The 13,249-nt window shown below is 52.6% G+C and overlaps 5 protein-coding genes across 5 annotated transcripts; 1 reads left to right on the forward strand and 4 right to left on the reverse strand.

Annotated features, from left to right (window-relative positions):
* Positions 1 to 684: 684 nt before the first annotated feature.
* Positions 685 to 1,817, reverse strand: PV08_07840 (uncharacterized protein; the record flags this gene model as incomplete). The annotated part of the gene is made up of 2 exons (XM_016382167.1): positions 685 to 1,186; positions 1,327 to 1,817. 2 exons carry the CDS (start codon positions 1,815 to 1,817, stop codon positions 685 to 687), a joined length of 993 nt encoding a protein of 330 aa, XP_016235269.1.
* A 1,032-nt stretch (positions 1,818 to 2,849) lies between these two features.
* Positions 2,850 to 3,632, reverse strand: PV08_07841 (uncharacterized protein; the record flags this gene model as incomplete). Its single annotated transcript, XM_016382168.1, has 1 exon — positions 2,850 to 3,632. The coding sequence occupies one exon, from the start codon at positions 3,630 to 3,632 to the stop codon at positions 2,850 to 2,852; it is 783 nt and encodes a 260-aa protein (XP_016235270.1).
* A 3,152-nt stretch (positions 3,633 to 6,784) lies between these two features.
* Positions 6,785 to 7,885, reverse strand: PV08_07842 (uncharacterized protein; the record flags this gene model as incomplete). The annotated part of the gene is made up of 1 exon (XM_016382169.1): positions 6,785 to 7,885. The coding sequence occupies one exon, from the start codon at positions 7,883 to 7,885 to the stop codon at positions 6,785 to 6,787; it is 1,101 nt and encodes a 366-aa protein (XP_016235271.1).
* A 554-nt stretch (positions 7,886 to 8,439) lies between these two features.
* PV08_07843 (uncharacterized protein) lies at positions 8,440 to 10,917 on the forward strand (the record flags this gene model as incomplete). The annotated part of the gene is made up of 1 exon (XM_016382170.1): positions 8,440 to 10,917. One exon carries the CDS (start codon positions 8,440 to 8,442, stop codon positions 10,915 to 10,917), a length of 2,478 nt encoding a protein of 825 aa, XP_016235272.1.
* A 901-nt stretch (positions 10,918 to 11,818) lies between these two features.
* Positions 11,819 to 12,838, reverse strand: PV08_07844 (uncharacterized protein; the record flags this gene model as incomplete). The annotated part of the gene is made up of 1 exon (XM_016382171.1): positions 11,819 to 12,838. One exon carries the CDS (start codon positions 12,836 to 12,838, stop codon positions 11,819 to 11,821), a length of 1,020 nt encoding a protein of 339 aa, XP_016235273.1.
* Between the last annotated feature and the right edge of the window lie 411 nt (positions 12,839 to 13,249).

The following is a 13,249-nucleotide window of genomic DNA, read 5'->3' on the forward strand; positions in this document are numbered from 1 at the left end:
CCTCCCTTAGTTTGATACTGTAGTTCGACTAGTCGTACAGACGGACTACTCTTCGTAGGTCATCTGCTACACCTCCACAAGACAGGGGGGGAGTGTACTTTAAGTGTAGGGAGTACATTTTTCTCATTCGGATCGACTCTCCGAACACCCACAGACACACAAAACACTACTGTACAGACACAGAGGGACCCTGAATTTTGGTCCCGCCGCGATAATATTGTAGAACTACGACGGTCGGATGTATTCCGTGTGAGTTAACGTTCATTTTTTTTATCGGCCCCGATCAGCATTTCCAAGCCGTGGAATCTCCATGGCAATGGTTCCCAAGTGGATCTCTTTCCAATAAGCCCCCTGCTGTATGTACAACGTAAGGCTACAATAGTGCTCACCGGGTAAGATTCTGGAAAGACGGCAATGACCTTCTAGCTGCTTCTTGCTGTCATCACTTGGAAATCACGCGTGATGGAGGGCAGGGGCCGCTCGTCCAACACCGGTCCATTCTGTCGCGCGCCTGTTCGTAGCGTTTATTTTTTCCACAACTTTACTTGGCGTGGCTGATTCTGCCTCACAAGCCTCGCACCGCGTACTCGTACTCGTACTCGGACTCGGACTCGGACTTGTTGGGCTCGATGTCCCTACAGTACCGGTAAAAGTACTACCTACAGGTACAGTATGTAAATTATGCTACGCCTTCCAAGCCTTGTGCACCGTCTTGGCACCCCAGACGTGACCGCGCTTCAGTACAACCTGGTTCTTCCAGTCGGGCACGTTGACTGCGTTGATGTATCGTCCTGGCTCAACGCAGAATCCTGCTCGTGCCCCTCGGGCGGGGGTGTTGGCCGTCGCGGCCTGGTTGATATACTTCCCAGTGTAGAACTGGAACGAAGGCTCGGTGCTGAAGATGTCGAGGTGGATTTTCGTCTTGGGGTGCGACACGCTGATCAGAGGCTTCAGTGGTCTCTGTCGAGTGTCGAGCGGGAGGTCCTTGGTGTCTGTGTCCACGACGAAACAGTGGTCGATGTCAGGCTCCTGGGGACCAAGCACAAAGGGCTTCTCTGCCTCGACGCCTGGAAAGTCCTCGATCGTGCCGAGAGGGATGTCGGTGTCGTCGACAGGCAAATGTTTCGAGGTATGAAGAATGACTTCTGTGCCTTCGATCGTTGGCCCGCCGGTGATGTTGAAATACCTGGGGAGCGCAAAATCGTCATCAGCCATACATCGTCATTTTGCTTTTGGGAGGGACTGACCAGCGTGCGTAGACTGCTGGGACTGGGACTGGGACTGGGACCGGAAACCGCCAAATAACCTAACGAAGAACTTACTTACCCGTGGTTGGTTATATTGACAACTGTCTCATCACACTCGTCGCCCACGAATTCCACTTCGTACTCGGTTTGCAACACCGTCTTGGACACGCCAGCTTCGTCTTCGGTCCACGCAGTGTACCAGACCCTCAGTTCCACGGTGCCGGGATAGCCCTCGTCCCCGTCGCGAGATAGATACGTGAACAAGACACCTTCCTTGCCATCTCTGTTGACGGGTTTGGGGCCTTGGAACCGTTTCTTGCCCCAGCCTTGAGCACCGCCGTGCAGAGAGTTCGGCCCATTATTGGCAGCCAACTTGTAGGTCTTCCCGTTCAAGCTGAACTCTGCATTTTTGATACGGTTGGCGACCCGGCCAATGGTTTCCCCGTAAAAGGGAGAATCGGCATATGGCTCTGGATCAGGAAATCCCAAGACAATGTTCTGCCCTGCGACCTTGAATTCTTGAATGATGGCTCCTTGTGGTAGAAAGGAGAAGTTTGATTCTGACGACATGATTCGTGCTTTCTGCGGGGGAGTGGCCGCGTTCCAGTCAAGTTAGGTACCAAAGGTCGGGTCAGATATGACGGGATGGAGATGCGATGAGAGCCGTTGTTGTTGTTGATCATGTACACGCTGAGAACACTGGACGAGGAACGAGCGAGCCGACGACTCTTGATAAATAATTGATTGATGATGATGATTGCAAAGATTCAGCGTTGGAGACTATTGCTTGGATGCTTTTCATCGTCATTTTATCCGGGGCTTCGTGGCCACAATAGGCTGAATTCAAAAGCGTCACGGACAGACACCACCACACAACACAATGCAGTCAAAAGAACCTGAATTCATCCCACCGATAATAAATAGCTTTGTTGTTGCACCTCTCCGCCGAGAGACGATTCCAGGTTCCACGTACGAGTCGGGGGGAGAGGGGGGGGAGTACCATGATCCATTAGACCAAGTGTACCCGCACCCCTCGGGAAATTCATAGATGGAAAATAGGAAACAAATAGATAGTCAGGCATCCATCTCGTACATTACATATAGACATCCCGCATCACTGTGTAATAGATGCGATATTGTGGTATCCATAAATAAGAGGACCTCCGAACAGTAAGTAGTAGCCTTGCGATAAAGCTGTTTGCAGATCCACGGATTGTGGCATCCGGCTGGCTGCCCCAGACACCGAAAAAGCAACCCTTGCTTGACCTATCCGAGTTTTGTTTCCCTTCCGCTAGTGAATAATGAAAAAAAAATACCACCCGACCTCAATACTACACGTCACGTAGTGAGTGGTTGAGGGAGTGAGGAAGTGGTCCCCGTTACTCACTCGTACGAGTACCCCCCCCAGCGATCTGATCCGATAATTCCAGTGATCCTTTCCCGTTTACTCCCATATACCCGTGGATTAAGTACAATTTGTTCACTGGATCCAGGAAAATAAAAGATATTCGTAAAGTCATTTCCCCTTCGCATTCGCGTCAAAGGTAGGTGAAAACCTTTCCAAAAAAAAAGAGAGCGGTTGCGGACATTAAGTCATGCAAGTCATGCCAGCATGGTAGGGTTGAAGTAACGCTGGAAATCATCCTGGTTCGGCCAGTCTTTCATCGTCAGACACGGGTTGATGGCCGCAGGCATCATCATCTGCTGCTGTTCCTGGAACATGGGTTGCTGAAACGACGATGCGGACGACAGAGACAGATCTTGAAGCGACGACGACGATGATAATGACGGACAGCCTTGGTCCACCGTCATGGTCATCGGCGACGACTCGAACTGGGTCATGAAGTCCATAGAGTCGTCGAACTCGGACACCGACACGGGCGTCGCCCAGCTCAGGTTCGAGTGGATGTTGGTGGCGTGCGGGTACGTTTGGGACTTAGTGGGCAGCTGCACCGCTCGCGCCGTCTGAGGATACGGACTCTGGTTGGGGGGCGTCGGAGGTAACTGGTTGAGGTTGAACGGGTTGCTGAAGGTTGTTGTCGTCGTCGTCGACGTCGGTCGATGAGCCACAGGTTCGTATATGGGCGACGGCGCACTGCTGTCGCTGTGCGTGTGCGAGTCGTGCGACGGTTGCCGTTGCATGAAGCCGGCGCCGTCGGCGATGAGTCTCTGTTGTAACGTGTTGAGGTCCTCTTCGAAGGTGTCGTGGGTGGTGGTGTTGCCGTCTTGTTTCAAGGCTCCTAGTCTCTCCAGGATGTCGTGAGTCAGGGGTGTGCCATTACTTGTCTCCTTGAGCGCGGGCCCAGTCCAGCCTTGGCCGTTCTGGACCCGTTTGTATAGCTCCTGTAGTCCGGCGACGAGTTGTGCCTGTTGGCTTTCGAGCATTTCTACGTAGCTGTGCGCGCCACACCTCAAAATGTCAGACTTCACATTTCCATTACTAGGCACAGGCGTGCAATTTCCATGAGGGATGGGCCGAGGGCAGAGGACGTGCCTCTCTCTGTATCGTTCTCGACGACTTACCCTTTTGGATATACTTTGTCATGCGACTTTTTGCGCTCGCCAAAAACGCAAATGGCGTTGTCTGCTTTACACCGACTGCAAGGGCTAGCACCGTCACACTAGAGCCACACAAGCACAAGTCAGATATCAAAGTGGTCAAAGGGAGAAAAAACGTGAAAATGCTTCAGATATGGGTTACGACTGCTCACCTTTGATTTCTTCAGCCGACATCTATCACAAGCCTTGCATACTCTTTTTCGAATGCCGCCATCTAGAGGCGACGATGGCTCGAGAGGAGGAGTCATGATTGTTGCTCCCATGGCTGAACAGAATGTCGTGTCCTAGGCAACAGGCGATCTCGACTTACGTCCACCAGGGAGGAGGGATGTCTGTCGACTTGGTTTCCAGGAGAAAGGCCGACCAGGAACGAGGAGAGATGGGTTGTACCGCGTCTGAGATGGGTGTCTTAACTCAGAGGGGATGGCACGACAGCTTTTTCAGGCCAGCATGTGTGAGGTCAGATATTGGGAGTAGGCAAGCGAACCGGTCAGCTTATTTGCAGAAACAAATACGAACAAGAGAGCGGGTATGTTGCACGTTCCGGACTGGGAGGGAATGTCGAGGAACATTGCAGGCCCTATATATCATTACTAGAGGCTGGGTTAGTTAGTCAGAAGGCAGTGTGGAGCCAAGATGGTGAATGAGCATGAGGCCATGGTCTCTCTAGGGGCCCGGGGGGGACATGCCAATGACCATGACCACGACCATAGACCAGCAACGGGCGGGCAAAAAGTTTACGATGCACGTACGAATACCGAGTACGTGCATGGGCATTGGGATTTCACACCTCTCGGTGAGGGTGAGTAACAGTTTGGCAAGGTACAGACTACGGTCCCAGGGTGGGGTGGAGCCCGCTAAAACGCTAGGCCCGCTCAAAGGGGGTAGGCTATGATTGTTGAATGTTGATGACATGATGGCCAGAGAGCAGGGGCCCGATTACTTTTTGCAGCGCCGTGCTGTGTCAGTCCCTCGGTCAGAGGGTACTACCTGGACAAGGCAAGGTTGCGTAACCCTTGCCGCCGATTAGGTTAGTCGGCATGGACCCTCTCTGCTTCGTTATGCGCCTTTTTTTGTTCCAGACGGAGACGGAGACGGAGTCGTGCCATTGTACACGCGAACGCACTGGGGGAATGCCATTCACCTGAATCATTTCTGCCATTTCTCGGGCAGTCGGCAGCCCTGATCCCTAAAGCCAACCAGCGTTCTTCGGCTCCCGGCCATTTTGAGGTGCGAGACCGCGAATTGTACACTTCAGATCCGCTTTGGTCGGCGATAAGTTGGATCTCCATTATTGATCGAGCATACTGTGGACAAGATCGACTGATCAGAATGCGGAATGGCTGCGAAGAGAGAAACGCGGGCACTGGGATGATATTTGCTCACCAAATAATACCATGATTACTCGGTGGCTACTCAGGCACCTTAGCTGGGCACACTAACTAGCTCACTTCTGCATCGTATTCGATAAACAGGTACGGACGCAAGTACGGAGTACGGAGTACTGCATTACTCATCTCGTCTCCTTCTTGGCCACTGGGTGTTTCTAACCCACGTCTCTCGGCCCAGGAGCAGCAACAGGTAAACAGGTTGTTGGCAACTGGATATCACAACATCGTAGACTCCTCTTCTCCTGGCACAATTGTCCAAGTATCGATCGACCGACGCACTTACGTTGCACCTTTGGCCCAAGAATCTGAGGCATTCTTGGCCGCCTTATGCACAAGTTATGCATCGTCTTGTCCGGATCCATGCGTAGCTGTGTTTCGCGGCGTCTGACCAGGTCATTTACCCGTAACGGTTCGTACTGATCTTCGATCCGACCATTCGGACGAAACTTTCTTCCAATCTTTTAAAGTTATGATAGTTTGACCGCTTAATCTTTGCTGACGCCGCTGCAGATGAACTTGATCAGCATGACTAACTCATACCCGTTGTAATGTACAACGCTGCATTGATCACGCTGCCGATCCTGGGGTTCTGTCGGCCAGTACGCACGAAGATTTCCTATGGGGCTTCGCAATGGCATGACCGCTAGGTACTCAGATAACTGTTGTGTCTGTTGTCAATTTGACTTCCCAGTGACCATTGTAGAACTTGTGATAATTGGTTTAATTGGCTCCTGCGCACCAGCAGAGCCCAAGACACCCTAGGAAGTGGGCTCCACATACAGAAGACTTCTTCGCGGTGCGGCTCTAGCTTTCAGGAAGGCATAAAAGTTGAAGCGCCGAAAAAAGGCCTAGTGGGAGTACATCGACTCTTCCACGCGACGAACAAGAATCCGCTCGGATATGCCATTCCGCCATGACGTCCGATCCCACCAGGATTCTGAGAGACCGTGGCGGAACTCCACCAGCAAATTGGTTTGGCATTTCCGTTTCCGTAGCTTCAATCATCAGCATTTTGCAAGGTCGGACAAAGTTCACTTTGATCAAGGCAGTCGAATATACGGTAGCGTTTCCTACCACGGATCGATATACTATGCTGTACGTTTGAAAAGCCTGGGATGCCTCACCTACTCTCCGTCGGGACAACATAGACGCTTGCTTGAACTGGGCATTGTCACTTTTCAGCAAGCACCATTTGAAAGGTCACAACCATACAGGCGTCAAGTCATAAACGCTCGAATCCCTCCTCTCAAATGATGTGGGCGTACTCGTACCCGGGCGACTTTTAGTAACGATCCTCAAGCAAGCGAGTCGTAGCGTTCGGGATTCTGGAGTTCGAGTGATGCTCGGTCCGGTTGAGGCCAACGTGTTTATGGAGGTGGCAGCAAACTACCCTCAATTCTTCAGGCTGGTAGAGCCACTTTCGGAACGTATTTGCCGGCTTCATCAGCACGTAGAGCGTCTCTTTGATATTTGAACCCTTGTCACCGTTCGGCGGTCATGCGCCTGGAGGATTTCCCTTCCATAGCCCGGTTTCATGGCCAGGGCCTTACTGCTGTGTATTCTCTCAGGCAGAAGAGCTTGATGCTGTTACGCTCCCACATACCACACCTCCACACCCAAGACGTCAAATTTGCGGCCTTCATCACTTAGAGGCTCATTGCCAAATGTTGGACATGTCTCGCTGATACCGGTGTTGAGCTCATCGTCCAACCACAGTCCGTAATGGCCGTCACCACCCCCGACGGAGAGATAGCCAGCCTGGCAGTATATCAGAAAGTCATTAACTCCACTGTAAGGAAACGCCTTGAACCGTATCCGGTCTGGCGTCGAGGTCCCTGAGGTTGGAGGCCGGGGAGGTGCGAGAGCATCCTTGTTTCCAGGTAGAGACAAAGATGTAGTTGACGGTGAGACAGAGGCTGATTTCCGCTCACCACGAACTGTAGTCGCTCTCTGCAAGTTTGTGGTGTCTGCACTTGGCGGCGGCGGAAGGCCTGCCAACTCCAGTAGATCATACATTGGCGACTGGGAATTACCGTCCAGGTTCTGAGACAGATCCCTCAGTGCCGGAAGTATACTAGCCCGCCAAAGAAAGCATTCTCCGGTGCCAAAGTAGTGCAAGCCTGGCTTGGGCGAGTCGGAGAGGTACGCACCAAAGATGGATCCTTGGGAAGCCGCAGTAGAGCCATCTCTTACCACGAGCACATAGCCAGAGCGCTGCGTATAAGTCGAAACATTGGCACAGTGCTCATACAAAGTCGCCAACGAAGATCCATGAACCTCCAAAGAGTACGCCAACCGCCACTGGGCGACAAGTTGAAGTCGTGGAGGGATCAATAATCGTATTTCTTCTGCCAAGGGCCTGGACAGTAGCAGCGACTCTGCAGCATGCGGCGATAAGTCATGTCTTAGTTCGAGGGGCGTGAGAGGAGGAGGTTGAAACGGAGATTGGTGTCTTTTGGGAGGGGTGTAAACACCTGAAGACGAAGCAGCAGTAGGCGCGTCTAGTAACTTGCTGACAGGGTGCTCGGGAGGCTCGGTCATACGTCGATATAGGCTTGATACAACATGTTTGACTGGATAGGCCAGATATGCGGCTGAATTGGGATTGTATGGATTGTCTGCCAGTGTTGTACGGCCTTTCTCTCGCTGCACTGATTCTCGTTGCTCAGGATTGTCCTTGGAAGTCATCTGGAGGCTCCGAAACACGCATGAGGTCGTCAACAGGGCTTAAGTGCGCAACGTTTGAGATTCCGATACCTTGTAAATGTTCTCGTCCGCCGTACGAGACAACTGGCGGGAAGCGCGGGCGCAGGCAGATGTGTTTCAGCCTCGTTGCAGTCGGCGTCTGGCCCATTAGTGGCAACGGGATGACACTAGCACTGCTAATTGTCTAGCATCACTAATGGTGCTCCCCGGCGCACGATTATTTGCCAGCCTGAGAGGTCTACGGCGCAAGGCTGAGGTCGGGGCACCGCTAGTGTGATCACTAAGCTCTCTATTGTGCCTGTAGCCTAGCGCTTGCGTCATGGTAACCTCCTTCTTGCACAGCCAGACAAAAACTTGCCCCTCTGTCAACAATGACCTAGTTTGTCCGCCATCATTCTATTTCTACAAGAACAACTCTCCCAAATACCTCAAGAATCTTGAATAACTGTTCACTCAGTTCTAGGGCCACCGCCTGGAGGGGTTGGTCTGACGCAGCTGAAGCGACTCCCGCTCGTTCCAGTACCTCACGCTCCATCATGTTTATGATCAAAAATGGTATGATATTCCGGTCCCGGTCCATAATTCTGAAGTCGCGAACACCGCTACTAACGCGGAACCCTCAAAATATAGTGAGCAAATATCTCTTTGGAGACGTTTCCAAGGAGGTCATCACCGAGATCCCTCAAGGCCAGCTCTATCTGGTCCGCCCCCTCTCCCCGAAAGGCTATTCTGAGCTCATCTACAAAGATGCCGTTGCGAGCATTCGACGAACTGGTCAAGAGTTTCAGTACCAGCTGGTAATACAGAGGGCATACGAGGAAGGTGAAGAGGAGCTGGCAGAAGATGACGAAGACGAAGGAGTTGATGCCTTGGATAAAGACGAAAAGACATTCCTGCTTGATCAAGATCTACATTTCAGATCTGAACAGAGATCTGGCGGTGAGACTGTTTTGGCCTGGCGAGATTTAAGCGGAGATCCGGGCGACCTTTATGAGTTCGTCTGCGATACTTCAATCCAACAAGAAAAGATCCAGACGTTCTTGCTCGCTGCAATTGACTGTCAGTATGAACGCAAACATCGAAGGTCGGCCCAAAGAGCAACCGATGCCGAACTTAGAGAGTTTTACTTTGACAACGAGGACGCCATTCCAGCTGCCAGCTCGGTTTCCCCTGCCAAGGACGACATACCTACCTCGAAGGAGTCAGCCCAGCGCATGGCCAAGGATGTGACATCTCCCCGCAAAGCGAATGAATCGAAGACCACAGGTGTTGTCTCAGCAACTACGGAAGCGCCGTCTGCAAAGACTGCGCCAGCCTCTGGAGAGGTATTGACCAAGCAGAAAGCCGAGTTGCATCTCTTTGATTTCCAAACATCAACCTTTATCTTACAGGATGCCTCCGTCTTTGCTGTTGTTACTGATCTTGGAAAGTGGCAATATTGGCTGCAGATTACAAGCTCTGACGGCCGTGAGTGGCTGGGCCAACAAATTGTTGCTGATATAAATCCAGTGTTCAATTTTGAATACTTGTCAGCGATTTTCAACCATTACACCGATGACGGCTCAGCGTATTCTTGGCTTCTACGGTTTCAGGACCAAGCCACTCTCGAGAACTTTCAAGAAGGTATCATGCAAGCATTATGGGAGCAACTTAATGAAATGAAGTGGGCGAAAGTCAACGAGCCCGAGCGAGAGTATGTTTTTGAAGCTTTTAATGAGCTGACCATGGACGACGTTCCAGAAGAAGCCGAGGAAGATGAGGAGGACGAAGAAGACGAGGGCGAGGATGATGGCGCTCAGCGAAGTGAGCATTACGATACGGACGAATCCGAGGATGATCTCGATTTACGGGATAGTGATGGCAACGTGAATTCCCAGTTGGCAGTCGGCACCAAACACGACAGGTCCTTCGTCATTCGAGGGTCTAAGATCGGCGTCTTCAAGCATCTTCCAAACCGGCATCTTGAATTTACCACCAACATTTCCAAGGTCGAAACCCCAAAAGGCAAGCTATTCAGACCGAACAAAGTCATGCTGCACGCCGAAGACCAGAACATGGTGCTACAAGACGAGTCCAATCCCAACGCCCTTTACCGTATGGACCTGGAATACGGCAAGATCATAGACGAGTGGAAAGTCCACGACGATATTCCAGTGACGAATTTTGTGCCGGAAACAAAATTCTCTCAGCAGACGTCGGCGCAGCCATTTATTGGTCACAGCAGGAATGCCCTTTTCCGAATCGATCCTCGTGTTGCTGGCAACAAGCTCGTCGAGGCCCAACTGAAACAATATGTTTCTAAGAACGACTTTTCGGCCGCTGCCACGACAGAAAAGGGCCATGTCGCCGTCGCCTCTAATAAAGGTGATGTCCGTCTCTTTGACCGCCTGGGTGTCAATGCTAAGACTCACATCCCTGCGCTCGGTGAATCTATCATTGGTCTTGATGTCAGTGCTGATGGGCGCTGGCTACTTGCTACATGCCGTACCTACCTACTTTTGATCGATACTTTGCAAAAGGACGGTAAATACGAGGGCAAGCTGGGCTTTGAGCGCTCTTTTGCCAAAGATAGCAAGCCCCAGCCACGCCGTCTTGCTCTGACCCCCAGTCACGTCGCGCAATTCCAGCATGAGACGGGGGCTCCTCTCTCCTTCACCCCGGCAAAGTTCAACGCCTCACCGGAAAACCCAGAAACCAGCATTATCACGTCAACGGGGCCGTTCCTCGTTACCTGGAACCTTAAGAAGGTCATCGCTGGCAACAAGGATCCTTACCAGATCAAGCGATACGGCGACAAGGTTATGGCAGATAATTTCGAGTTTGGGTCCGACAAGAATGTCATCCTGGCCTTACCAAACGAAGTCGACATGGTTAGTCGAAAGAGTTTCAAGAAGCCAACGAGGGAAAGTATAGCTGGGCCAGCCGCGAGGTTGAGTGCGGGAGGCTTAGCTACACCTCGCCGAAGTGGCAGACAAAGTCACCTGCGAGACGAAATTGTGAACAGTCCGTATTAGTCTGGAGGACAAGGAGTTAAGGAAGCGCTTGGAAATTCTCGACTTAAAAACATATGTTTCGAGATGGCTTTTGGGATTGAGGAAACTGTGTGGTCAAGACACCATACTTGGGGAATGTCATCACGTCTATCTAGTCTTGCTTTCATTTCGATACCCGACCTTTTCCACGTGCATCCCTGTGAATGTCTAGATAGTTTACATGTAGCGCACGCGATACGTACTTGAGACAATGATGAATTCTTATGACGATTTGTGTTGCTCCCTAAACGGGAAGCTGTTTCAGATACCTCCCGATTGTGGTAATGTAGGTGCACCTAATCTGTCCCTTCCTTGCCCCTGAAGCTGGAGATCTTTCGGCTTGACGAATATTTGACCAACGGCTACCTGAGTGTGTGAAGGAGGGAATTGAGGCGGACCTCACTCGGCAATTCACACTGGTCGGGGCAATAGCCCTGGCTTGTTCTTCGTCGTCCTCCGGGTCGGGCTCTAACGCCAGGTGCGTCGTAGACCACGGCCTCCTCTTGCATCTTCAAACTTGGTGTGGAAGTACCGAAAAACAGAGCTCGCGAGAACCCGTCCCGGACATGATGCCATCTGTCGATGCGTGTGCCGAACGGCAAGCGTGAGATTCAGGCTCAGACACAGAAACCTATCAGGATATACTTATGATGATTCCCCATACGTCCGAGGATCTCAGCTGCCTCCAAGCAAACTTTCTCGCGTAGTGGCCAGAGTACCCTTTGCGACGCCTTTTGTTCACGGCAATTTGCCTCAACGCTTGTGGGTGATGAACTTCGCACTACCGCCCCCCAATGCTGGCGCCGTACCCGGGGAGACGGTTCTGTGCAAATTGGAGGGTAGAGAGGGACGTGGCGGGGTGAATGAATTGATCGCTTTTTCTTTAATCGGGCCTTGATCCATGAGGAGGCTGTGAGGCGGCAGCTGAGTCGTCATCTGGCGCGTGCGTGCGAGGCATGACCTGGGCACACTTCTCTTGCAATTCAGCGACGCCGCGCACGTCGGTCCACTGCTCCAGCAGCCTCTTGACTGACTCGTACTCGCTTTCCGCCTCCCGGATCTGGGCTTTGTCCAGCATGGCCTGCAGTCGACGGGGCGCGTCCAAGGCCCACTGAACCGTCTCCTTTTGACGTCTCTTCTCCCTCGCGTCGACAAGTAGTGCCAGGTCTTCTTCGCGCCGAACAGGCGGACCCAGGTCCTCGACGATCCTGAGCAGGCCGTCCAGCTTCTCGCCGAGCTTGTCGACGCCGTCCAGACTCGGGCGCGTGTCTTTCTGTACCACCACTCCTCGCACGACGCTCGGCATGCTCGGCTGGCCCGTCTTGTGCATCCCCTTTTGCATTTCCGCGATCGTGCCGACGGCCCTGATCAGCTTGCTGTAGTTGTCGTAGACGAGAGCCTTCCTTTCGCCATCGAGCGTCCGAATCTCGCTGACGAGCGAGCTTTCGGTCCTCAGTATGTCCCGCAGACTTGCCGTCTTGAGCAGGTCCGCCACGTACGCTTCCGCGTCGAACGCGTTGTCGTCCAGCTGGGCTGTCAGCGACGCCGAAGGTTCGGGTGGAACGGCGCTGGTCGACGTGATGGTCGACTCGGACGCGGTCGACGCCGTACTGGTCTTGCGGCTCAGGTCGAGGGAGTGATCCGCCCCCGAAGTTCCCCGGGTCTTGTTCAGGTTGTAGTAGTCGCGCAGCGCGGCACGGTTCCTCCGTTGGGCAGGGTTGGACAAGGGCAGCGGCGCATGTAGTGACGGAGAAGCGGGACCTTTGGTGGGTGTTCTCGGAATGTCGAACGAGGGCCGCACAGACGACATGGGCGTGCCATTGGTGCTGGATATCGAGGGCGACGTGATGCGAGGAATCGTGATGGCGGGAGACTCGCTGCGAGGAGACGTTATCGTGGCCATCCTGGACAGTGGCAACGGCCTTGGTGCATAGTTTCTCGCGTGTAGTAGCGGCCGAAGAAATGTGAGTACGGATGATACTGCTGCGTGGACCTTATTGCATCAAGAACAATACTGTACGAGTATGTATCGAACAGACCGACGGCGACTACAGTTGAAGCCTCGTGGCCTCAGCCTGATTCCATTCCACCAATAACCGAGGTTTTGCCGGCGACGCTTTTAGACTTCACTTCTGCTGGAGGTCCGATGAAGGATTCCTTCAAGGCGCGTGCGTATCAAGTAGGCCGGGGGTCATACAAATATTTCCAGGGAGTACGGTGGGTGAGGTCCAAACCACCAGGATCGCGTCTTCGTCGCATCCACACACGCGCAATCAGACGCAAACAGCAAACATGCTGCACACCTTCAACGTCG

Source organism: Exophiala spinifera (genome assembly GCF_000836115.1).
Source record: "Exophiala spinifera strain CBS 89968 unplaced genomic scaffold supercont1.5, whole genome shotgun sequence".
Lineage (NCBI taxonomy): Eukaryota > Fungi > Ascomycota > Eurotiomycetes > Chaetothyriales > Herpotrichiellaceae > Exophiala > Exophiala spinifera.